General features: G+C 41.7%; 2 protein-coding genes across 3 annotated transcripts; both read right to left on the bottom strand.

The window, feature by feature from the left end:
- Window positions 1–452: 452 nt before the first annotated feature.
- On the bottom strand, window positions 453–19,236 carry LOC310938738 (uncharacterized protein). 2 transcript variants are annotated; one of them, XM_083903316.1, is made up of 7 exons: window positions 19,169–19,236; window positions 8,250–12,194; window positions 6,509–6,666; window positions 6,205–6,380; window positions 5,068–5,166; window positions 4,187–4,974; window positions 453–3,052 (listed from the first exon to the last, which is right to left on the bottom strand). In XM_083903316.1, the coding sequence occupies exons 2-7, from the start codon at window positions 12,099–12,101 to the stop codon at window positions 2,669–2,671; spliced, it is 5,457 nt and encodes a 1,818-aa protein (XP_083759442.1). In that variant the 5' UTR covers window positions 12,102–12,194; window positions 19,169–19,236; the 3' UTR covers window positions 453–2,668. The 2 variants fall into 2 exon arrangements, with proteins under 2 accessions (XP_083759442.1, XP_083759441.1); XM_083903315.1 differs by lacking the exon at window positions 19,169–19,236 and adding an exon at window positions 14,738–14,875.
- A 1,382-nt stretch (window positions 19,237–20,618) lies between these two features.
- Window positions 20,619–26,614, bottom strand: LOC310937889 (plasma alpha-L-fucosidase-like). Its single transcript, XM_083902271.1, has 7 exons — window positions 26,345–26,614; window positions 24,845–25,032; window positions 24,422–24,761; window positions 23,889–24,099; window positions 22,631–22,821; window positions 22,295–22,403; window positions 20,619–21,102 (listed from the first exon to the last, which is right to left on the bottom strand). Exons 1-7 carry the CDS (start codon window positions 26,533–26,535, stop codon window positions 20,962–20,964), a joined length of 1,371 nt encoding a protein of 456 aa, XP_083758397.1. The 5' UTR covers window positions 26,536–26,614; the 3' UTR covers window positions 20,619–20,961.
- Between the last annotated feature and the right edge of the window lie 587 nt (window positions 26,615–27,201).

Here is a 27,201-nt window from a genome sequence, read left to right as displayed (position 1 = left end):
TTTGGTAAATTACTTTAAACTTTATTTTCTGCATGTTAATTAAAACATATACACATAAATCTTAACTTAAAGGTTAGGAAAACACTACAAATTGGTTTGGGGGCCCAAAAAACTCTCCCATGACCCATGAGTGGGTCTCGACCCAGTGTTTTGGAATCTCTTGTTCTTTACGTGCATGGTGACTGAGAACTTGTGGTTGCTAAAACTGTTTGTGTGGCTGGTCAAACTCCACAATCCTTGTGGAGTTTGCTTAGCAACCAGAATGCTAACTCCACTCTTATATGCAGTCTATGATTTGAACAACGATGAATTGTGCAGGAGGAGAAGCATAGATGTCATAAAAACATGAAAAACACACATCCTTGGGTTAGAAGTATATTCTTTAAAACAATGTTTTTTGTTTTTTTAAATTTAATCTGAAAAAGTAGAGCACCAAACAATAAATTCCCCATAGCATAAAAGAGGCACTCCGTCCTGACTAACCACTTTTGATGCAAGTAGCTAAACAATGTATTGGCTACTGAGGATTTTTTTTTTTTACCTCAAAAAAACAAATTTGTAGCTGAGAGGTAAAATGATTTGTCCTCTGTGTGTTTTACAGGGAATTTCATAGACATGAGAGGCACAATGCAGTTCAGTAAATATGAATACACAATTAAAACAAAACACAAACACAATCTTGAGTACATTTGTATGCAACAGCAAAGAAAAAGGCTTCGTTTTCCCTTCACATCTTTATGAGCATTCTGCACCATTACCACAACAAATAAACATACATAACCATGAACTCAAAGCTACATACATCTTCAGAAAGGGAAAACACAAAATTAAAGCAGTGCACCTTGTAAAGTTTTCTTATGTAAACATGAGTGAACAAAGTGTTTTTTTCTGATTTTTGAAATCCATTCTCAAACTGTAACCGCTCGAAGATTTTCTCTTTTTTAAAGATGAGACACACGGTGTTCGCCATCAACACTGTGCTAGTTTTTCCCTCATTTCACCTCTGATATATTTATATATATATATATATGCAGACACTGTACCTCTTGTACCTCTCAAAGAGATATAGACAATCCACTTAAAAAGTTTTCAGAATTCAACACTGCAAAAATAGTTTAAATCATAAAAATACAGGTGTATATACAGAGAAGAAGTAATGCATTTGGTGAATGATTACTTTTACATTTTGAGCTGAAGAAGCACAGTAATATTCAACCAACCCACGATGTTAACGCCGTTACTTTAGTTACAGTAAGTGATATTGATTCATCCAGTTACACTTGAAAATCTGCAAGAAAAACGGGATTCACTCGTCATCGTAGCCCCTTGGATTTGTGTGCGACATCTTTCGCACAATGAGAAATTTAACGAAAAGAAGAAGAAGGAGGAAAAAAACAAACAACTGGAATGTTTCAAAAACCACACGAGAACGCGACGTGTTTTACTCCCCGTTTTTTTTACCGACCGACTGTCGGTCAAACGTCACAGATGAAAGAATGAAAAGTGCATCATCGAAACTCATAAAACGCTTAATGGTCATAGAAGAAGAGAGAAAAAAGCCGTCTGTTTTAATCAAAGCAAAGACGTGAGATCAAAAGCAACGTGGCTCACTGCATAACTGCATCACTGCTGCATAAGTACAGATATACCATATAAATAGTAGTCAAATATTTACCAGTATCAATAAGTGCTTACGTTCTAATATATAAATACATCTTACAGTATTCATAATTACATAATAACGTCCTCTATTTTTGTGCAATAGCAAATACCATGCATTTTTACCAAGATAAAAATCACAACATTAAGAAAAAATGCAACATAAGAAATATTTTAGTGTTAAGATTGTTTCACATGAATCAAGCTGCATTCGTCTGTCGGCACGAACGGACAGAGCAAAAAAGAAAGCGCTCTCCTCCGAGCGTTCTCCCTCCGACAGCGCCGACTAAATAAAGTAGTACCTCGACCGTTTTCCTTACTCAGCAACTTTCTGATAAAGAAAATGATGAAAAGCAAAAAAAGGCACAGACCCTTTGCCGCTTGATTAGAAGCACCAAACTGCACATTAAGCGTCTACGTAAAATTTGGTCAGACTGTTTCATAATACACATACTTTTCCCATACTTTTCCTTATAAATAGTCTTTATTTACTGCACTACTGCATCACACCTTGATATGATTACATTAAACAGTCTATTGTTCAAAGTACACATACAGTAAAATACACGGTTTAATGCATCTAAGAAGGAGTATAATGTTAAGGACATTTGTACAGAATCCATAAATATAATTTATGTGCAATTGTACGCAAACAACTATATCAACCAAAGGCATATTAGCATTATATCTTTCCATATTGCACCAGCACCCAATAATGATTCTCCAACTTGCAAAACCATCTCGCTGCTCATCCAGTTTCGTCAAAGAGAAGCCGCACATCGGACTGGACGGTTCTGCTCTTCACTGCAAAGGCTCGATCTCCACTCAGATTTTAAAGGAGCTGTGTGGGGTATATGTGCACGACCAGAGGAAGTGTTATTATATTGCCTCTTAATGGGATCGAGATGAGGTTATGTGCATAAAGGGCTGAGCACGACAAGTTTGCAGGTGGTAGCAGGAGGGCTTTTCTGGTCTCGGATCAGACCGCGGAAACAGAAACGCGGGGTTCTTAATGAGGGTCTTCCGTGGTGATCTTCAGCGAGGCGATGGCGTTCAGACACGTCTGCACGCTCTCCTCCTGTCTGTTGAGGCTTTTCTCCTGAGAGGACATCTGACCTCTCATGTCCTCTCCCGCCTCCGTCTCGTGTACAGATCCCTCTCTGCTGCTGCAACGCTGGCCCTCGCTGCTCTGAGGGCTCGGTGCCGAGGAGGCGGTGACATCAGTGCTGGAGGAGGGTGGGGAGGAGGGTAACATCTGGAGCGCTCCGATGGGGACAACAGGGAGCAAACTCTGGGTCTGCTGCTGCGAGTGCAGAGGGAGGTGGCTGAGGATGTTCTGGTGATGAGAACTGGCAGCGCCGGGCAAAGTTGAAGCCAAGCTGCTCCTTTGATCCTGAAATGACATATTGGCAGCTTTAGGAACACTTTGAGCAGTGCCAAGATCATTTCTGGTGAAATGTAATTGGACCAAAGGCAGAAATGTCAAAAAATAAAATATGATTTAGTAAAAAAACAAAACGAAACAAGGTTAAACGCTTGAATGATGGACTATATATTTCATCCACAACTGAATAATCTCCAAAATTGGACATTTTAATAAAAGAAAAAGCAACAATGAAAGAGAATAAAATAAAACAATAACTTTTAGCCAGTTTTGTTTCAAGGTTATGGCTAAAACTTATAGGTATTGTCTGTTTACTATTTTGGTCCACACTTAAAATATCACTTACTTAAAAGAATAGTAATCAAACTTCCAAGAATACAAATCCTACCAACTTTGACTTTTACTTATGTCCCCCAGCTCTACCTTGTGTTTGCATGCTAATGCTAGCGCTGCCACCAATGACGTTTTTTTTTGATCGTCGACTGATCGGAGAACATTTAAAAAACACTTCTAGACAGAGTTAGTGTCGGCATCAAACACAGCAGAGACGGTAAGAAAGTGATTCGCTTCTTTTAAACGTGATGTTGTTCAGCTCCACAGCATGAAAAAGACGTGTGCGATGAGGTAACCAACATTCTTTCCTTCATTAAATCAATCTGCAACTCATTTTGTCACAATTGTTTGTCAACAATGTTGGCTAATCATTTGCACCCCTTGCTAACACATGCCAAATAAATGCTGATACATTTCCACCGTGGTACACTACCATTCAAAAGTTTGGGGTCACTTCGAAACGTCCTTATTTTTGAAGGAAAAGCACTTTTTGTTCAGTGAATATAACATTAAATGAATCAGAAACACACTCTGTACATTGTTAATGTGGTAAACGACTATTCTAGCTGCAAACTGAAAACAGTTTTGCTGAATAAAAATCATTATTTCTCATCTTGTCAATGTCTTGACTATATTTTCTATTCATTGTTCAACTCTTTTGATGAATAAAAGTGTGAGTTTTAATAGAAAACACAAACAATGGTATAGGTGAACCCAAACTTTTGAACGGCAGTGTAAATACCTTGCTTAATTACACATCAACAGAAAAATGGGAGAGAAAAAATGGGATCTAAGTCGTAGTTTACATACCATTTCCATTTCAAAGGCCCCTTGTTGTTGAGCCATCTCCATCTTTGCTTGATGTCTGCTCTTATCACCGCTGCCTTTGTGTTGGTGCGAGCCTCTGCGTGGTGAAACTGCCCTCAGCACAACCCTCTGCCGGCCCCTGACCGAGGATTCCCGTTTCCCGGCCAGCTCTGATCCAGGAGACACGGGTCGCTCGATGGAGCCCGGGGAGAGGTGCTGAATGGGCGAGAAGCTGGGCGAGCTGGGCCTCAGCGGTGAGGTGTCCCACCTGGGAGAGGAGCGACCCCGCGGGGAGAGCTCGCGTCTCGGAGACGGATATCGCAGACGTGAAGGGGACGGCTCCCTAATGGGAGACTCCCATCCAGGAGAGAGCAGGCAAGAGGAGTAAGGGTCAAACAGGAAGCTGGCCTGGTCCGGAGACAGCATGGTCAAAGAGTCCTCATCGACAGACTTCTCTCTCTGCTCGGTGGTGAGAACATGTCGATAGTCTGAGCCCGTCTTCCTGCCCCATGGCTGTTGGCCGATGTCGGTGCCGGGCAGAGACGCGAGGGAGCAGCCGTGAATGACGGCGGTGGCTGTGACCGACAGCGAGGTCACGCCGCACGGCTGAGGACTTGTGCTTCTCGAGCGCAACTTTGGAGTGGAGTCGCCTTCGTAGTCGTCCTCCTCGTCGTCGTCCTCGTCAATTTCATCCGCTTCTTCGTCCATTCCGTCAGACTCCTCTGCATCCGAGAACTGATGTTTGGTTGTGACCGTCACCTCCGTCTTTGTCTCTCGTTGGATATCGTCAACTTTTAAAGACAAAGGCAATAGTTTTAGCGACAGTTTGTACTGGATTCTGATTATAAATGTACGCAGGTTTAAGAACAATGCCACGTTCTTACCGTGTTCCTGCATCTCCGTCTCATCCATCGTCACTGACACTCCCAACTCCAGACATTTCTTCATGTGTGCCTTTGACTTCATGTGTTTAGTCAGGTTTCCTGCAGCAAAATGGAATCAATACACAGTCAGGCTCGTGGGTTTTGGTGCCAGTTTCAACCAAAAAAGTGTAGAAAGCAGATTTTTAAGAGGCAATTAACTTAAATGTTATGTTCCCACACAGTGAAAATTGTTTTTTTCAACCTCAGGAATTTGAAGAAAATCTGTCCCAACTCTCTTCAGTCAAAAGAGAGTTGGGACAGATTTTCTTCAAATTCTTGTGGATCTATTTAAAATGAGCTGTAAACAATTAAAACATGGATGTTACCATTTGATGCAATGAACTAGATTATAGCTCAGAGCTCATTTACATATGCCGTCCTTTAAATGGCAGGTGGAAACAACATAAAGACAACACATGGTACATACAGATGCTTTTTAAATATACGTCCACTGGAACCATCAAGTGTCAGAATCAGCTTTAAAGGCGCCATATGTAAGAATGTGGCCAAAAACAGTTACTACATTCAAATTCAAAATACAGAGGTCTTTTAGGTTTCGTTTTCTGACCTAACTGGTTCAACCCATGGTTGCTCGGCAGCTGAGACTCTACTGACTGCAATGATTGGTAGACGGCGGTAGGTGGCGCCACATGCCAAAACATGATTTCAAAACATAAACATGATTTGCAGTCTGCAAAATATTTTTTTTAATGCAAATATTTTGTCTGTACTGTTGTACTGTTGGTGAGTTCAGTTTGTTATATGAACATTATTCCTGAGTCTCTGTGACATATTAGGAGGATTTTATGGCCAGTTGCTTTACATTTATTACATAATGCACCTTTAATCAGACCATTAAAGTTGTTTTTATAAAAGCTAAAATAGCCGAGCAGCTATTGCTGCAGCTTTGCACTTATTTGCAGCAGAAAAAGCTGACTTTCCAAACTCAGTGTGGTGAAATATCATTGCACACTCTAGTACCAAAGAAATTATGGAGAATTGAAAGTTCAGATGTGGGGGCAGAGCCAAACAATTAAAAACAATCACAAATATGTCTTTTAAGAACCTAAAAATACATTTCCATCATCTTTTACCCACCTTTAGTTTTAAAAGCGAAGTTGCAAACTCTGCAGATGTACGGTCGCACGTCTGTGTGGGTCCGGATGTGTTTTTTCAGCATGCTCGGCTTCTTGCAGCGAATGCCGCACTCCTCGCAGATGTATTTACCGCGGCCCCGACCTCTCACATACACATAGTCTTCATTGGACTTGTACCTGGAAAAAAGGACACAGTCTGAATTGCATTAACTGAGTACACATGTGTAAAAACAGCCAAGCCTTTAAGGTTGTTGCTGCATATGCTGTCAGCAGAATTTTTAGGAATTATGATAATCTTCACTGACCCTCCCTCGAAGATCTTAATGCGAGTTGGCACGGTTTGTGTTGTGGATGCCTCCCTCTCCTTCCACTCCTCCTTGGCAGTTTTCACTTTGCTGCCAATATCTTTCACCTTCTTCCCGTAGGCGATGTCCACCTCTTTGGGCTCCGGTTTCCTCTGCAGCTGAGAATCAGATGAACAAACGTTTTGTTAACATCCATTTCAAGTAGACGCCGTATCGACAGCGTAATGCGATGCTCGTGATATTGTATGGCACACATGCTGTTACACAGCATGTTGGGCAAACATGCATTATGCTGCTGCAGGGAGAGAGAGAAAAAAAACAATTTAATGTTTTTATTCTTTTGTGAAGACATGGATTTATGTTCTAAAGTTTTCCAATCTTATCAGCCTAAAAGGTTTGGTATTTTCACTGCCAGCACGTATCAGATTATAAAGGGGAAATGCAGCGTAAGGTATCAATCAAAACTCTGACATTACGGCCAAAAGCTCTTTACACACACTTGCCAATGGTGACTGACCCTCCTGCCAAAAGATTTGTAGTGTGCACTTTGCCAAATTCTGAATAATAAGGTCCTTCAAACTTTTTCTATTTCCAACTTATCACTTACTGAGATGGAGGGTCACCAAGGAGGAAAGTTAAAATTGTAGTTTTAATTTGTGTGGTTGTTTGAGGTTCTGTCCCTCACGCTCTCTGAAAACATGGCTGCCAGCAGAAATACAAGAAAAAGCAGAGTTTGTGCCTCTTAAAAGAGGCTCACCTAATCAAATGAAGGCCTTCTTAATTGCTTATGTTTTTCTCTCCATTAGACCACTTTTTTTTCCAACTGGAAGCTGAAGTTTGTGTTGCTTTGTAAACGACTCACTCTCCACATCCATCTCCATAAAGAAAATTGGCTTGTTCATCCATCGCTGCCTCTGTCAGTAAATTCTGACGTGTTATTTTGTTAATTCTGTGTTTGAAATCCTTCATTCAGATTTACCTACACTACCGTTCAAAAGTTTGGGGTCACTTAGAAATGTCCTTATTTTTGAAGGAAAAGGGAAATGAATCAGAAATACACTCTATACATTGTTAATGTGGTAAACGACTATTCTAGCTGCAAACGTCTGGTTTTTAATGGAATATTTACATTGGAAATGGGCCTCTATACACCCGTGTTCTAATGGTACATTGTGTTTGCTAGTCGTGTTAGAAGGCTATTGGATGATTAGAAAACCCTTGTGCAATGATGTTAGCACAGCTGAAAACAGTTTAGCTGGTTCTTTGACGAAAGGACAAAATTATTATTTTGAATAAAAATCATTAATTTTTCTAATCTTGTCAATGTCTTGACTATATTTTCTATTCATTTTTAAACTCATTTTTTAAAGGTGACCTTTTGAATGACATAAACTTGCCAAAGAAGATGGCAATAGAGCAGCAGCTGTGTCCTCACGTCCTGAAAACAAAGTTTTTGTTCCTATTCTTCTTCTCTGGAGGACAGAGAAAAGTGAGCACTTTATAATGTTATGTTTCCAGTCACAAAAGGCTGTCAAATGGTAAGATAATGCATAGACATCATAGACTAAATGGGCCAAGATTTTATTAAATGAGCCTTTTGTTAAGTGGCTATAATCAGTTTTTTCCTTAAGTGCCTGCTGGCAGCGCATGTTTTCAGGGAGAGCTCAATTCAAACACTTTAAAAAAGAACTGAACTATCCTTTTACAAAAAGTGCACAAACATTCTATTTCATTTCCTCACCTGTTCCATGGTCTGCCTCCATAGGATGAGGGATGAAACCAGTTTCCCTGTGCCAGACTGACACATGGCCGCCACCGTGTAGATCAGCTTGTCTCCCCTGTGTTTGGACCGCAGCAGAGCCAGAGCGGCGCTGGTGCTCAGCTCCAGAGGGTTTGGGTTGTGGGAACTCACACACCAGGTGGCGTAAACGGAGAATAAAGGAGAATTGCTGTGAGAGCAGCTCGGCTTAGTGTAGTTGAGGTAACACCAGCTCACACCTGTCGTCGTGCGAAGACTTGGAAACTGAGATAACGGCCTCGAATGCTCAGTGTCTGAGATCAGGTTGTCTTGACTGGTAACCAGCTGTGCCGCCACATCCATCTTCACTTCTTTATCCATGCCAACATCTCTCACATCTCTGACTGATATCATGGAGTAGGGAGGAGAGACGGTTTCCATAGCTGACTCACCGCTGAGGTCAGTGGCCTCTGTCACTTTTTGCGGAAGTGTGATAAATGTACTCCGATGTGAGTCCAGCGTAGATGCACCCTGCATCTCTGACCTGTGCCCCTTCTGCTCACTCAAATTACATTTCCCTAGCTCCACAGCACTCAGCTCCTTTACTATCTGCCCAAACATTCGTTCCTCTTTCACACGTTTTTGCTGCTTGACTTCGATGAAAAGATCAAGGCTGCTAGCGGGGGATAGCATCCGCTTGTTTGCACCACCGCTGGAGGCATTAGTGGTTGAGATGGTTCTCGACGTCAGAGAGAGAGGGATGCCCGTCTTGAGCTTAGTCGATGACAAATCGAGGGCTTCGACACTGAGCGAGTGTGGCGATGTTCTGCTGTAAGCTAATCCGTTGTGAGAGTCAAGATTTCCAGACAAACGCAAAGTCTGATGATGCTTAGAGGTGACTGTGACAGAGCCGACACCTTCATACTGATTGTCAAAAACCTGTGATACTGAGGTGTATGTGATACTGCCATAGGATGGCACATGGGTTTGTATTCTCACGGGAACGAGCAGGCTTGGATGTGACAGCTGGGGAAATGTGTTCCCAGTGGAGAATATTGGCAAAGTCTGTGGCAGAGCAGCAAGTGCTGTGAATGGAGGGGGGGTGCTGCTGTGATACTGTGCAAACACTTGTGATGGGACTTGTGTTACCTCGGTGTCCATATTCAGTGACTCCTGTCGCACCAAGTTTCCCCTCCTCCTCTCCTTCAGAGCGCCGTGGCCAGCACCGATGTCCACGTGTCTAACTTTGGATGTTGAAGAAAGACTGCCATAGTCAAACGATATGCTGCGTACCTCTGGGAACTCCTTGCGCAAGTTACACGGCGCCTGCTCTGAGGCGGAGCGTCTCATTTCATGTTGTTGACGCTGGGTGAGCACAGAGAGGGAGTGCCCGCTCCCTGGCACAGCTAAGAGCTCCAGCGGTTTGCCAAATTCATCTTGTCTTGCAGGAGAGACGGACTTCAAGCTCTCCTCGCGGTCAAAGGAGAAGGCGGAGCTATAAGATAAGTTGCTGTCTTGGCTCGGACTGCGGGAGAGACTGGTGCAGGCAGACTCAAAACTAGACTCACCAGACGAGTGCTCAATATCAGCGAGGCGGAGCCGTTTCTTCTTTGGAGGGAGTTTTTCTGGAGGGAATTGTGCTAATGTTTCACTCCTTTGAGGCCACTGAAACTCCTCCACGTGCTTCTCCGGCTCCTTCACCTGCACCTCTGGAACCTTTTCTGGACTGTCGGGCTCCACAGTGACCCTGATCTCTGGGACCTGTATGTTGGGCTGTCGTACCAGTTTAGGCACCATTTGAAACGACTGCCGTTGTCGACCATCACTTCGTTCCATCTCGTATGATTCGCTCGCCTCCATAGCTTGAAGTGTAGAAATACTTTCCTGCCTTTGCCCGTGATACTTATAGGATTCTAACTGTTCACAGTGAGGCCTGTTTATGGAGTTTGTGTGCTGAATAACAGAAATGACATTCCCCAAGGTTTTTCGAGCAGATATTTCAGGGCTCACTGATATGTCCATGTCACACCTATCAAGCATACCTAAATGTCCTTTCCCTAAAGCAATAATGCCCATTGCAGCTTGTTTTGTGTCATAATCCTTAGTTGAATCGAACATGTCATCACACGGTTCATGTTGACCCTCATACTGACAGGGCAAATCCTCCTCTTCCCGCTTCTCTTTCCGACGCTTTCGTGTTGCCAGTTCCATTGCGTGTCTCTGGTGGCTCATATAAGATGCCATAGAGGGATAATTTTCCATTTCCATTCCTGAGGGTGAACTGCCGCACTCGCTCATCTTTCCATGGCTGTCCGTGTCTGCGTGCGCGTCGTGTGCAGTGAGTTCGAAAGCAGCTTGCCGCCTGAGTCTCCTCATGCCCCCGGTGCTTGTTCTCTCATCAAACGAATGGCTGCCTCTGAGGGCTTGAGGCGTAGTCAGACAAACTGCTGAGGACGTTGGCATTGAGTTGCTTCTGATCAGAGGGCCCACGTCGGAGCCGGGGTCTAACTGGGGCTCTTTCACTTCCTCCTGTGCAAATGACTTTGTGTTTATTTTGATGGACTCGACGGTGTCCTTCTCCTGGGTGAACACACGGGAAACGCCTTTTTCTGTGTGTTTCCTCATATATGCACTGGAGTCTGTGCTGCAGGCCACAAAAGCCGTCATCTGTTTGGGGCTCGGCTTGTAACACTTTCCAAACATGATTTCTTGATAGGACTTCGCATTAGTGTTCGGAGGACCGGTCTGGTGCTCGGCACTCTCGGAGCGCGAGAAGTATCCGGAGTCCGTGCTGCCCTTGCTCGACTGACTCGGAAGGGACAGATTGTGGTCAGAGTCGCTGCTTCTTTTTTCAGACAGGCGAAGTGCAAGCCTCTGTTTGATTGTGCAAGATTGAATTGCACGGTTTGCCTCGGCACTGGCAGAAGGTGCATTGATTTCTTGGGCCTGGGATGAACCATCCTGAGCTGACATGGAAGTGGCTCCCTTTTTCTGAGCAATGAGATTCAGTACTTTTACAGCAGTGTTATCCGATCCCTCCACTGGAGAGTCCAACAGCAGCAGTGGGTCGTTAAGAGTGTCCTCGTCCGTGTCCGTGCTTTGCTCAGCATCAGAGAATAACTCTCCTTCTCCTTCAAAAGACCCCTGGTCTGCATTGGCATTATAAGTACCAAGTTCAGAGAATGGCACGGTTCCAGCTTTGACCAAGTGAGCGTGGGACTTTCTGTGTTTGTATAAATTACTCTTGGTTTTGAAGGAGAATCCGCAGGGGACACAAGGATAGGGCCGTTCCCCGGTGTGTGAGCGAATATGTTTCTTCAGCACACTCGGTTTGGCACATGCCCTTCCACAGTAATCACAAACATACTTCCCAGGCTTTTGTGGTTTCTGTTCCACCTTACACACAGGTTCCACTTTGTCTGACAGCTGATCCATCCCTGAATGGGAACACTGTTGTTGGACTTCAAGTGAACTAGAGGACTTCCTGTGAGATGCAGGCCCCGGGGACTGTGCAGGGACTAACTGACCTACAGCTTTCTGTTTACCTACGGGAAATTGTTTTGTGGACTGCACTGGATATGAAGACACCTCATACTCTGAGTGGCTTGTGGACTGGGATTGGGAGTGCTGATCTTCTAAATGTAGAGATTTCCCTGAGTCAGACATTTCTTTGAAACCACACGAGTCTCTGCTCGGAGCTTCTTGCAGTTGTTGGTGCCACCCTTTTCCTTCCAGCTCCACCGATGGACTCCTCCTAGTCTGTGCAGCCTCTGGTGTGCATTTTTTCTGTGCAACATAACTGTCTTGACCCTCTGCGGAGCTTTTCACCCCTGCAGTAGTTTCAAGTGACTCCATGAATCCAACGTCTTTCTTTGGGATTGATTTTCAAGGACAATATCTGCTATGTAACTGCAATGTACATGGGATTTGATTGTAGGGAAGGGTCATCTGAAAGAGATAACACAGAAGTGAGAATTAGACCACTTAAATGTGGGATGTGAGCGTCAATCACCCATCGATCAACGACATAACATGCATTTGAAAAGTAACCATGATGAAAAACCGAAAGTTTAACCCTCAACAATTTGATGGGTGTAAAGAAATCGTGTGCTAATCCACTACTTTGGAATCAGTACTATTCTAGGCTGTTTACCAAAAAATCCCCCTCGTAAAATTGGACTGTAAAAGTCATAATGAGCTGAGTCACAGCAGGAATGGAAAAAGAATCGGTCTGTTTATCAGACACTTTAAAAACCAATGGCACCTTGTGTCAACACGAGCAGATATTTAAACGTTGCTGACACCTAAGGATGCGCCTGTGGATAAAGACACATGCTAATCCTACCGTATGTCTCTCATTATCATCTATGGCTGCACATGTGTATTTGTGTGGTAGTGTGTGTATGTGTGTGTGTGAGAGCTGAGTTTAAATCCTACAGGAATCATTATCGTCATCATCATCATCATCATCACAGCTTCTTTTCCTTGCATGCTTCAACAATCTCAAAATCACGTCTGCATACGATTAAATTTATTCTAATCATTCAGAGCTGTTTTTGAAGCCACTATAGTGCACTTAAGTTTTATTGACATACTTGGTATCATACTGACATAGGAAATTGTTTTGTTTTTTTAAAGTAAGCTACAGGTGTTTAGCACACACCTCACTGTGTCATGTACAGAACATGTTTATTTGTATGGCGGAATTAGTGCTCCATACCACTTCATTTATAGCCAAGGCTGACTTGCCTTATGCCTAGATCAGTCCTTTCACCAAATTTGAAAAAAAACAAAACCCTAATCTCCTCTGGAGTACATGCCAAAACATGATCTGCCCGCATGAAATACATCAAACTACATAAGATACGAGACATTTTTGATGAAGGTGTGAGTTGATACCTCACCGCTAACACCGTTAGCGTGGACACAAAATGATGACAAGTCTAACTACTGTTGACAATAAAATACAAAAGAAATTCCACCACTGTATCAGCAACTGTTGTGTCCCAGTGCCGTTACGCTGAGCTGCACGCCACCCTTTACTGTACACACACACACACACACACACTGACTGTACATAAACACACCCGACCTCAGCATGCAGCAGCATCATCATCGCACCCGCGGTTAAAGCGAAGTGGTTTCACTGCTACACTGTCGTTTCACACCAGAGGGGAACGCGTCTCTGAGGGCATGTCGTTTCCATCTTCTCCGTTTCAAACGCTGTGTCCTCCCTAACGAGGTTATGTAAGATTATCTGGTTCAAACCCTCCGAGTTCCCTTTAATTAGGACATCCTCCGACCCTCTGCTCTCTTTTTTTTTTCTCTCTCTCTCACTTTCTTTGTTAGCACACCGCATGCTTCTCCAGCACAAAACAGAGGATATGAATCCAAGGTGACTCGAGATGCTACCATTTCTAAATATATATACATATGTATTGTTTTATTAAATGTTAATTCCCTCTTTTGCCTGTTTGTGGTTGAGCAGCTGTGCTTGCAGGCAGACTTGAGGGGAGCTCAAGAGACGGTGGGGGGGGATTGATGAAGTCTTACAGTATGAATGATGGTGAGAGGGGGCGGCCGTGGACTGGAATGATCCATGTTCCAACACGGGGAGGTTTACAGAGGTAAACTAAGTGGGGTGCCCGGGGGTAACAACATACAGAGGCCTGGTAGGGAAGCTCCCTTTCAAGGTCGGTCTGACCTCATTGCTTAGTTTCCATCCTCTCTGAGCCATGAGAGGAGGGAAAGGGGTATATGTGTGCAGAGTGACAGCCAGATAAGACCCTCAGAAAACAATGCATACCTTCGAAGTAGCCACGACAGAGAGGGAACAGAGCTGACATATTCACATTGACAAGTCTCAGTGCACATTTTTAGACTTTTCATAGCAGCAAAAACCTCTCGCTGCACATATTTCTCTCGCTACCAGTAACGAGCACTAACCCATATGAAAATATATGACACGGCAGCAATGACGTGCAACAACAGGAGGCAGGTGGGCGGCAGTAGGTGTGTTTCGGGGACAATTGTGGGCAGAATGTGGTACAGAATGTCTGCATGGACGGACAAATGACTTAATTGTGGAGGCATTTATTTAAGCAGGCGACATCCGTGGCTCACAACCCTTAGTGATTTCATACACAAGAGACTCAAAATTAGCAAAAGAAGAAAGAAATGCAGGCTATGAAGAGACATTACATCATTAGAGGCCAACTTAGCCATTAAAGGGAGCAGGCATGAAGCCGCACGCTGACAACAAATCCATAAATATCATGGGGGAGATGACCGGCTTCAGAGGCTGGATGGTAAAACCCTCTGTGGTACACTAACAGCAGCACAGCACATTGCATGCAGACTCGATCATCAGCTCTCACTGTGATCAGAACGGCATAAAGCACAGGATCTGATGGAGGAGGGAAAAAAAAAAAAGAGGCTTCGGCGCATACAGCAGCTGACATTCACACATCAAATATAATCCTCATACAAACCTGGCATTTGGATAGTCCCTGTCCCATATCGACAGTCACATGTGACATTCCTCATGCTGAATACTCCGTTTCTCCATTCTCCTCATGCCTGGGTCACAATCGTGAAATAAATTAGCGAGGCAAAGTCCCATCAGTCATGAAGCTGCTGGCTGACTGGGTGTACATTAGAAGATCTATTGATGCGAGCGAGTCACCAGAGAAAATACCCAACCGTGACGTGCGGACCCAGGCACAAAAATAGCAAAGGGGCCCTGGGAGGGATTACACAACAGCCCACGTTAAAGGACGCTTTTCCTCTCTCGCTGTGTTTCAAAGAGTGAGGCGGCAGCAGCAGCAGCAGCAGCAGCAGCAGCAGCAGCAGCTTCACTCTGCACACAAAGTGGGGAGGAGGATATCATGATGTAGAGAGCTAGAGAGATGCAGTCCATTCATCCACTTGTTTTAGCATGGTACAGACAGATTCACTCAGGTACACGTATATAATTATCTATCTGTATAAATCTGTTGGACAGAGCATATGTATGTGAATATATATATATATGCATATATGCAAAGCAGAGGAGATGAGAAGTGCTTTGAAAGACGCTAATCACACAGTGCAGCAGCTCTGAATGTACACGATCCTATTCAAGCGCGTATATTGAGAGGAACTGGATGAAAAAGACAGCATGTGGCTGACTGTGAGGACATGTTCTCCACACTCTGAGACACCCACAGCCTTTTTCAGAGCCAGTTCTTCCCGTCACGACAGGATTTTGCTTTGTGAATGGAGAGAGGGGTGTCATTAACGCGGCAAAGGGAAAAAAAAAAGGAAAAGAAAGAAAAAGAAAAACTAGGACAATGCTGCAGATTATGTGCAGCTGCAGTGTGAATGTAATGTACGAGTTCAGCCATGACATTACTGCCTCTTTGACGATATGTTAATGCACAAACTGATATAGTATGTTCCCTTATTTTGCCTATACAACTAGAGACATACATCTTATATGTAAATTATTAAAGTGTGCGTTATATTTAGAATTGAGATGAGAAGAAGTTTCTGATAAACGGACAATTCAGGTCTTTCGATGTGTGTTTGTTTGAGGTTAGTTTGTGGGATTTCAAAATGGCTGCCACTCGTCCAAACACTACTATTTTTCTGTCATATTTGTTTCATAGTACATCAGTGTAGCGTTATTAGCGACTGTGTGGTATTGCTAACGCTAATGCTAATGGCTAGCCCAAGATATAGAATTTGACACCTGCGATATCTAAAGAATATGTTTGCCATTTTGTCATTAAACAGTCCCTTTTTTTGCCTTTGTGTAGCTTTGTAAGCTGCTCACTCTCCTGCACCAAAGTCCGTTGATTAAAAACAGCAGTTGACTCTGGTGCAGGAGAATGAGCTTTTAAGGTTTAAGCTTAAGTCTTATTGCCGAAACAAAAACCTATTCTTACAAATATCATGCCACACGTGCACCTTTCATAATGTGAGGCTTTTAATGTTTTCAGTGACGGTGACCAATGCCAGTCTTGAAGTGGTTCTTGGTGCAGTGTGCCAGCAGGGGGCGCACACAGCTCAGACAGAGCTGTATCTCTGTCAGCTTCTCAACCACACCTGAACAACCTGCTTCAGGTATGTGCTTATCCAGTGTTATCCATTTGCAGACTTTGATAAACTGCGGTACCAATATCAATTTGTCTAGTCTTAATTTAAAGGTGCATTATGTAATAAATGATAAAATCCTCCTAATATGTCACAGACTCAGGAATAATGTTCATATAACAAACTGACCAACTCACCAACAACAACAGTACAGACTAAATATTTGCATAAAAAAAATATATTTTGCAGACTGCAAATCATGTTTATGTTTTGAAATCATGTTATAGCATGTGGCGCCACCTACCGCCGTCTACCAATCATTGCAGTCAGTAGAGTCTCAGCTGCCGAGCAACCACGGGTTGCCAGTTATGTCAGAAAACCAAACCTAAAAGACCTCTGTATTTTGAATTTGAATGTAGTAACTGTTTTTGGCCACATTCTTACATATGGCACCTTTAAAGCCCTCAACACAACAAACAAAAGTTTCCGCACTGATTTTAAATCATAAAGTCATGATCACTCTGTGCACATTTGTATGAAACTCTGGAACTTTTAATACAATATAGTTGACAGAAGTAAAAATACTTCACCTCCTTTGACCATCCTCCTTCAGTTTCACTCTTTTGCCATCGGGTGAGAACAACTGGGCGTCTCTATGAATAGGAGTCCTTGGCTTTCACCAGCTGTGCTTACTATGGTAACAGAGGTCTTATTCTTGATATAAAAGCTTACGCAGCAGAAAATAAGGCTTTAAACTTGCGTAACTTCTCACAGTTGAACTTCACCTCGAGTTCAAACTCTTTCCCCGGTGGCAAGCTTTTATTTCCCGCACAGCAGAACTGTAATTTCACAGTGCATTTCCCTCCCCGTGCACCAAAAAAAGCAGTGAATGCAGCAAGCGTGTATTGACAGAGTCGCTCCACGGTATGGAATTGCAGAGCGCTATTATTAGACACAGCCTCTAACAAGCTGGAGATGAAGTCGAGGCTAACTACGCTGCACTGCTGCGGCGATCCATTATACTGGACTCAGTGTGTGGAGGAGCCGTGCTAAAATGGCTGATACTCGATGTGCAGTGAAGGTCAAGTTAGCCGTCGCTATAAATATAATGGTCTGTCCCTCAGGATGTTCCACACTGCCGGGCATTTCCCCGCCACCTAAAGCTGCGCCGGGGCTCACTCAGCGGCTCAGACCTGCCACAAATGTGCATGTGATCGAATGCCACACATGCACCTGACGGCGAGCAGGCCTCTAATGATATTATTAGTGGCAACACAGGCGGGAGGGGAAGAGAGAGGGTGTGTGTGTGCGTGTGTGTGTGTGTGCTGTTTATGAATGGAAGGAATGAGGTTTTCCTCCCCACTGGCTGCAGTTGTTGTCATAATGACTGAGATATCACATACAGGACACACTGGACAAACAGCTGAACACCAATAAAGGCTGTGTATAATCCCCTCTACAGCCTCCACGTCACTGGACTTAATACATTATTAATTAATTAAAAAAAATAATAGTTATATCTATACACACATAATAATCAGATTATTTTTCTGTCGATAAAATAACCATCGTTTGATTTATCCATCTATTTAAGGTGGCCTCTTAAACCAGGCTCATACTGTACTTATCACATTATCACAGCAGTACCTGGAAATAAACTGACATGAGTGTGTTTCCATGGCAACTGTGCCAACGTCTCTAACTCCCCCCCCCTCCTCCAGTTCCTGTCTACATATATAATTACAGCCACTGATCACAGGCTGTAGAAATGAGCGGAAAAACGAGGGCTGCAGCATCACTGACTGTTTGACTGTATGTGATAATGTGCATTAAAAGCATTTAACAGTGTCATTCAGCATCACATTGAAGCAGCTGTTGGTTAAATCTGTGTTAAATATCTATATTATATTCCAACACCTTTCTCTGAGCAAGAGTCCTTAACGTGGGTCTATCAGAACCAGGACATTAAATCAGAATTATCTCACAATACTTTATCCAATCAAGAGCCAGAACTCCACAAAGAGAGCGCTGCTTTTTCAACAAATATAAGAGGTTTACATGAGGTAATAAAATCAGGTGATTGTATACAAATGAAAAATTAACATATAGTTATCTTAGCTTATATTTCTGCCAAATGAAAACAATTTCGCCTTAATTGAACTTTAACTTAATCTTCAATCATGTGGAATTTTATAGTATGAAACTACATCATGACAATATCATATCATGACAATATCATGACTCAAATATCGTGACAATATCGTATTGTGACTTCAATAATATCGTATTGTGACTTAAATATCGTGACAATATCATATTGTGACTTCAATAATATCGTATCCTGACTTAACTATCGTGACAATATCATATTGTGACTTAAATATTGTGACCATATCATATTGTGACTTAACTATTGTGACAATATCGTATTGTGACTTAAATAATATCATATTGTGACTTCAATAATATCATATTGTGACTTAACTTTTATTACAATATTGTATTGTGACTTCAATAATATCGTATTGGGACTTAAGTATCATTACAATATCGTATTGTGACTTAAATATTGTGATAATATTGTATCATGGTGTTTCTGGTGATTCCCACCCCTAATATATATACATACATATAAATATATATACATATATATGTATATATATAAACACACAATCTTATATATATAACATGTATACATTTGCTACTATATTTGTTTTATTATTTTTATTATTATTATTATAAATGGGTGCCCCTGCTTGACTTCTGCCCCTGAAATATCTGTGCACGCCTCTGAAGATAATGAATAATAATGTAATAGAATTGTCCAGTCCACACATGATTCTCACCCTCCCGTGGTCTCTGCTGCTGTTGTTGTTGTTGTTGTTGTTTAGGGGATGATCAGCTGTCAGGAGTGGGGGATTGCCTTCTGCTGCTGCTGCGGCTGCTGCTGCTGAAGCAGAGGGGGGAATGCACGGACGTGAGAAGAACCCCTTGAAAACCCCCCATGTGCACGTCATGGAACATTCGCAGGAGAGGGACCACCCACTTTAAAGGCGTGCAACAGAGAGCAGACACAACAGTGAGCTGTGGCCTGTACTGAACTCACCATCTCAGGTGACAAATACACCTACATGTACCGCAGAGAGAGAGGGAAGAAAAAGAAGAAGAAGAAGAAATGACGCGAAGCAGCTGGAAGAGCAGAGACTCAGCAGCGCCCCCTCTGCCTCCTGCACAGACCTGCACTCGTCACACGTGTTTATCTGCACAAAAACGATTCATGTTGGCGTTTTCCTGCTGATCGTGTGCGCGCTGTTGTGGTGCGATTACAGATGTGAGCAGCAGGGGGCGCCTGAGGCACGCATTATCTGAGATACTCCAGACCAGACAAGCACGAGTACTAATACTAATGTTAATACTACAAACGGATAATACTAGTAAAAATAATAATAATAATAATAATAATAATGATGATGATGATGATGCTTAATAAATAAAAATGTATGTAGAAGACATGCAGGTGGCTAGATCTCACTTGTAAGCAATTAAAAAAAATTATAATAAAAATACACAATACAGTGTGTAATCAATAAATAAAACAAATATAAACAATAAATAAAACCAAAATTAAATACATGATGATAACATGTTAAAAAAAACATCAACTTTACATTACATCACACTAGTTGTTGGTCCTCTGTGTTGCCATCATCATCTAGTTCAAATATAGTTTAAAGGGCTTTACAGTCTGCACAGCGAGCAACACCCTCTGCCCTTTGACCCTCACATCGAGGCAGGAAGAACTGCGTAAAAACCCTGGTACAGAGGGAAAAGAGAGGAGCCTCAGGAAGAACGACAGAAAGAGAAGTTCAGCAGATTACAAACAAAACATCAGATTTACAAAAGAGAGGAAACAGAAAAGCTCGAGACCAGGAGCATTTTGCAAATCAATAACATTAATTTGTGACCTCAGTGTTTAAAAATCTTTATATTGATTTACATAAAATATGTAAACGTTCCAAACAAGGCAGCACTAGACCCAACAGCTCTCGTTTCCTGTTTGATAAATGATAATTTTCTCTATGGACTTTGGTGCAGGGGAGTGTGTGATAAACAAATGTCAGTTTTTGGCTGTACGCTGCCAACGTAACGGCCAGACAAAGAGGGAAATGTATTGCTCATATGTCGTAGACGTAAGCAGGTGTAGAATATCAGAAAAAACACACAACCTTAACAAACATTAGATCATGAAAACTTTTTTAAAATCATCATTAATTTTATTTAAATGTTTTCCCTGAGCACACTCAAACACAAACATACTACATTCGTCAGTTTAAAACTCAAAAAAATTAATAAAATAATCACAGATGTGCAGGAAAAACGGAGACAAAAATCTACTACTAAAAAACTAGCTAGCTAGAACATAAAGCAGCATAAAAGAGTGTAGTTGGTCTCCATTTACATACATAATCATTTATTAAAAAATAAAAGTTACACTATAGTGCACATATTCTCCCTTTGATTTCCCCTCATGTCATTCAGGTGGTCTAAAGCGATTTCAACATAAAAAGCTAGTTTCCCTCCCGGCTCCTTCCGGCTCTGTCTGGCTCTGTCTGGCCTCCTCTAGTGATCTGGTTTCCCTTTAAGCGGCACCTGTCAGCTTCAGTGTCCAGGCCCACTGACATGGCATCTGACTGACGTATAGAGGGGGCAGCAGGATCGTCAGTCCCCCGCTGGGATTCAAAGGCTGCCAAGGCAGAGTCCCGACACCGAGGAGCTCCACCTTTTTTTTTTTTTTTAAATTGAGAACAAAACAATACATGAAAATAAGGTGGACATGTTGACAGATGAGTAGAAATGCTCTGTGAAAGTTTGCCCTTCCAGACACCACCCGACCGTTAATATAGACTTGGAACTGACACTGTGGCCCAATTTAGAGTGTCCAACTAACCCAATTGAGCCGGTAACCGTCCAGTTCAGAATCAGAAATGTAAATTACACGCTATAACTAAATTATATAGTAATATATAGTCTGTGCCATCTTGACCATGTTACAATGCGAGTTCTCTTTCCACTAGGCCAATATGGAGAGCGATTTCTAGACTAGTCTAGTTTGTTATAGTTATTTATGATCTGGTAGCTAAAGTTATTAAAGTACTATTGCTTCAGAATCACAGCTCTCTACATGGCTCAGCAGTGGAATGCTGTGAATTAGACACTATACTGGAGCCAATTCAAGGTTGAGACCAAGGCGAAGATGTTGTGTTCATGCTTCGCCAGTAAGGAGCCAATCAGAGCCTGGAGTGACCTGAACATACAGTAGATAACGATAGAACAACAAAGAGAGGAATGTTCCAGAGAGAATTCATGTTTTCCTGACCATAATATAACATCTCAACAACTCCAACACACCTGATTCAAATACACGGGTCGTTATCAGGCTTCAGCAGAGCTCACTGACGAGCTGAACATTTGAATAATGTGTGTTTGATCAGGGAATCATCTAAAACATGTAAAGCAGGACAATGGCTCCTCAGGACCAGGAGTGAGAAACCCTGTCTAAAAGGTCAGTAGACTGAGTTGTTTAGCCAGTGAAGGCCATTGAACTGGGACAATTATCTCCTTTTTTGTCATTACTTCAAAATAAAAGTCGAGCTGTGGTTTGCCATGTTAATAGGAAGTGAAACCTTCAGTCTGCATCTGCAGTAACTTAACATTGTGCTCTAAAAATCATGCCGTCTTACGTCTGCACACAAGGCAACTATTGGTTTGTCAGGAACTAGTAAAGATTCTCTGAAGACGTCGTAGCCCAGATAAAAGCTTCTTTGGGAGCAAATATTGTAGAATTCATGTCTTCCTGACCCTAATGTAACATCTTAAAAGGTCAGTAGACCAATAAATATATACATCATTTTCAGTCACTTATATTTCAGGTAACAATGTGGATTGTTTTCTTTTTATAGGTCTTGTTTTACCTGAGTCTTTCCTTGTGTAACCACAGGTTCATGCAGAATCACAGTTCCGTTACTGGGCCACTCCAGCAAAATGGCATAGATGGCTTTTTCCTGTGGTTTGGAAATGTACCTGTTGATAACATTAGACCCATTAATGAACTTTAGAATTCTCTACATACAAAAATGTGTATTAACTATATTCCATTCATCTTAAAACAAGCTTATGAGAAAGATAGTTTTTCTAGTTGTGATAAATGTGTATGAGCAGGGATGTTACAATACATATACCCAAATATGTTTGTATAATTTAGTTTTTCAAATGATACATGCATCCTCTGTTTTTTTTCTATAACCCACCAGACATGAGGAGTGATGCTGTCGTTCTGAGCTCTCCACGACGTCGTGTTGTAGATGGCTTCTCCGTTCACCTTCAGCCACTGACCCATCTGCCGCAGACGCTCCTCGTAGATGGGAGCGATTCGTCCGTCGTGTGTTGGACCAACGTTCAGGAGCAGGTTTCCACCACAGGACACCGTCTCTACTAAGGTCTGAAAAACAAGCGCACACAGACCAATCATTTTTTTTCCCTAAGTCAGTTAATATTTTATGTGCATTTTTCATTATTTTCTGACATTGCCATTCCATACTTGATTAATCAACAAGCTATAATGTAGATGGAGGAGAACAAAAGTCCTTCCTCTTGTTTTTAAAATGGTTTCATGTGGAGGAAAAGTGGTCTTTAGTTCTTTAATTTCTGTCTGATTGTGGTTCAGACTGTTCAACTAAAGTTCCTCATTCTCTCCTGTTCTGAAGCTCTCAGCCAAATAAACGTTTCCAACGTCAATAATGAACTGTGAAGCTCCACTTTTAAGCATCACTAAACATGGAGGGAAAAGTCCAGCAGATGATAAGAAAAATGGGAAGTTTGACAAAACTTGATCTGCTGATAGAAACTAAGCAAAAGACACGACCATGAAAACAACAGCGTCTTTGGTCAACCTGAAGTTAACAGATAAAAAACATGTAGCTTTGGGGTTATGAAATATTTGAAAGATAACTTATAGATCGATAAGTAGGGATGATTATTTTCACAATCACTTAATAGATTAGTTGTTTACCAAGTGTAAAGTAAGTGAAGGGTCACTGAATTATGACAACACAAAACATTTTTTTAAATCCCAATGGATCTTTAATGCTGATTCTACTTCAAAATAAAAGTCAAGCTGCGGTTTGCCACTTGTATGTGAAACTGCAGTTGTAGGAAGTGAAACCTTCAGTCTGCATTTGTAGTAACTTATTATTGTGCTCTAAAAATCATCTTAATAATAATAATAATGCATTATATTTGAAGGCACCTTTCATGTTTTAGATCTGCACACCTGAAACTAAAATGTAACTGGTAAAGGCTCTGTGTGCCGGTGAAGATGTTGTAGACCAGATAAAGCTGCTTTAAATATTGTAGATATATGTCACAAAACTATTACTTTGTCTGGAGAACAAGGCTCTTCTTCTTCTTCAGTAAACCATTAAATCACACCAGATGCTTTTGTCATAGATGGAGCAGTTCAACAGATTTGTTACGTAATAAAAGGTTAATGAGAATTTCATCTCTCACCGCCACAAGCTGCTCTATGTTGAGGTAGTCACTGAGCGGAGCATCTCGTCTATAACCCCAGGACCTTTTGTCGATGGACATGCAGTTTTCCCATTTGTGTTTGATCAGGTGTCCTGGCTGGTAGCGGTCGGAGCAGGTGTAATACCCACCGTGGTTGCAGATGGAGCCGTAACCCCATCGATCATTGGTCACCACAGTGTCTCGTACTGGACTGTGGAGGACAAAAACAAAAACACTTAGTTGAGTCAGGGACCGTTCACGTGCAGCCTCTAAGCAGAAGTGTTGGCTTTTAGTATTTGATGTGTAGAAAAAAAACATTCATTTCAGAGTCAAGAAAAACCAGTTTCACCTACTTCCTGGACCAAATTGCGCACTGAAGGCGCATTCAGTGTTGCAAAAATTTCAAGTATTTAGTTTCACTGCTACACAGACACAAAAACAGGCCTATTGAAATGGATGCTTATGCGCAACCGTTGAACTCTAAAACACCCCTTAGTCAAGAACGTGGTGTATTTGTGAATCAGTTCCATTACCTGTCATTGTACAGCCAGGCTAAGAAACCTGTGCTGTTCCAGTAAGTGTCTGGTGCATCTCCGTCTCCATCAGACCACAGCAACTCAGGCTTGTACTTGAGAATGAGCTCATAAAGCTCTGGCAGGGTTTTACTGGTCGGGAAATAATTTGTCTTGAAAGAATTGGCGGCATCCTGTTCAAAGAGCGGGTTGAACCACTCAAAGAGGGAATGGTACAGCCCTAAACGTAGGTCACTGTTGGTGCGGAGAGCAGTCGCCACTTCCTCCACCAGGTCCCTTTTGGGTCCAACATCGACTGCATTCCAATTCCATGAGGTTTTTGAACCCCACATTGTGAAACCTGAGGGATTTATTATATGTATATGAAAAGTTGTGTACTTTTAAATAAACAAAACACCAAATCCTTGAACAGAAATACTTTACCTTCATGGTGTTTGGTCGTCAGGACGATATATTTTGCCCCAGATGAGGCAAAGATATCCGTCCACTCTTTGGCATTAAAGAACTCTGCAGTTAAATGTGGAGCAAAGTCTTGATATTTGAAGTCAGGGGGATAATTTTTCCTCATGAAGTCGACATAAGGCTGATATTTATTTTTCTGCCAGTAATACCTGCAAAAGAAAAACAACATGAAGTGTTTTTTTTTCACTAATCCACGCTTATTTCCTTGAATTGGTCAATAATTTAAAAACAGTTGTGTAATATTAGAGATGCTTTATGTACCAATATTTTTGACCTGTTGTTGTACACACAGTACAAATAATGCCTAATACTGATACCGTGTTTTGAATTTGAAAGGTTCGTTACATACATGGTCTCTGCAGGTTTCAAAAAGTCACATTAAAGACTTTTTAAGACTTTTTTAAGACCATAATGAATACAATTTAAGACCCAGTTCACATCCTTACTGGCAAAAAGTGCAAAAGACATGAAGGAAAATTGGAGCCACAAATCGTTGAACTTGCAATTCTTCTTAGCTGTGGGCTTTCATTAAGTTTTCTCCGCCGTTATGCTAAGCTGTAACACACCATGACACAAGCACAGCACACTAGCTAGTGGTGCTCGATAAATTCTCCCCGGGCAGCACAGGTGGACTACTTTAGTTCCGTGTTGTAGTTCTGTTATGTCATCCTCAAAAATAGAAACATTTCAAAGCGAGACTGAAGTTTATGCATGTTTTAAATAAAAGTCACGTTAATAGATTTTTAAGACCTTTCAACATTGTATTTAAGAACTTTAATGAGATTTGAGGAAAATTTAAGACATTTGAAGGCCTTAAATCAAATGAATGGATTTAAAGGGATACCTCACTGATTTGAATGTGGCTTTGTTTTGCTAGAATAGCAGTAGTATTTTTTAGAAAATGTGCTTCCCTCCCTCAGTTTTTCCCTGACTTGTAAAAAAAATCTGTGAGTCAAATGACGCGTTTTGCATCACAGTAGGGCACATTTTGAAAATGGAAAACAGATTTTTTTACAACTCAGTGAAAAACTGAGGGAGGGAAGCACATTTTCTAAAAAATACTACTGCTATTCTAGCAAAACAAAGCCACATTCAAATCGGTGAAGTATCCCTTTAAGACTTTTAAAGACCCCACGGATACCCTGTGAGTAAGAATTAGTGACATCTAGTGGTGAGACTGCAGAATGTAACAAATGTAGTTCCTTGATGACCAAACCTGGAAGTGTTGATGTTCTCCAATGTCCATAAACATAAAAAAAAAAATCCGTTTTAATGACTTTTTCTGTTATATGGAGCAAAATAAATTAAAATATTCACATTTAAGAAGCTGGAAATATCTGACATCGTGTTTTAATTATTGAAAAAACACTCAATTCGAACGTGTGATTACCTAACTGACCGTGTATGGTTTACTAAATCATGATATATCTACAATCGTGATAAAAAATGGGCCAAACTTACCAGAACCACTCGCTGCCGAAGCTGGGCACAGAGAAAACCCCCCAGTGAATAAAGATACCGAACTTAGCTTGGTCGAACCATTCAGGTGAAGGTCTGGAGTCGATGGATTTCCAGTTCGGTTCGTATTTAGCGTCGCCAGAGTCGAAGAGCAGCAACGGTAACAGCAGAGAAAGGAGCGTTAAAGCCTCCATGTTTGTTTGTTGACCTGATACTGAACGCTTTACTTTCACAGTCTCATCACGAGAAGACGAGTTGACATAAAGTTGGAAAGTCACATGATAAAGTGAGCCCGTGCCGCTGACAAAGGGAAGTAAACGTTTACCGCTGGAGGAGGTGTTCGATGTTTGTCACGCCTCAGCCGCCGTCGTCGTGTCTCTAAGCAGTAAGACCTCAGCCTCAGCAAACACCGCTCTCCCGGGGGACGCCGCGGTATATGTCATGCGCGCCCACAGATGTACGCATGCGTAGTCTACTTGTTCCCGGAAGACCGTTTGTTTTGGTTTTTAATACGTTTAAAACGTATTAAGAAATACAAATATTGTATATTAGTATTCTTTTTAATATCTTACGAAGTATAATTGTAGTCATTCTTATGCTTTAGTTCGTTTTAGTCATTGTATCCGTCCATTTTTTGTAGTCAATTTAGACTGCATTTGAGGCGTTTTCTGTTATTTTTAATCTAACTTTTAGTCACTTTTGTTTTATTCACATTAGCGCTTTTTATTAATGTTCCGTTTCTGCAGTCATGTTTGCCTATATTTTAACCCTTTAAGTTCAATTAAATGTATTTGTATAGTGCCATTACAACATAGCTTATCTCAAGGCACTGTACATAGTAAGGCAAAAGTAAGACATCT

This window comes from Microchirus variegatus (assembly GCF_963457635.1).
Source record: "Microchirus variegatus genome assembly, chromosome: 16".
Taxonomy (NCBI): Eukaryota; Metazoa; Chordata; class Actinopteri; order Pleuronectiformes; family Soleidae; genus Microchirus; species Microchirus variegatus.
The sequence above is the reverse complement of the archived record's forward strand: the minus strand, read 5'-3'. Positions and strand labels throughout refer to the sequence as shown.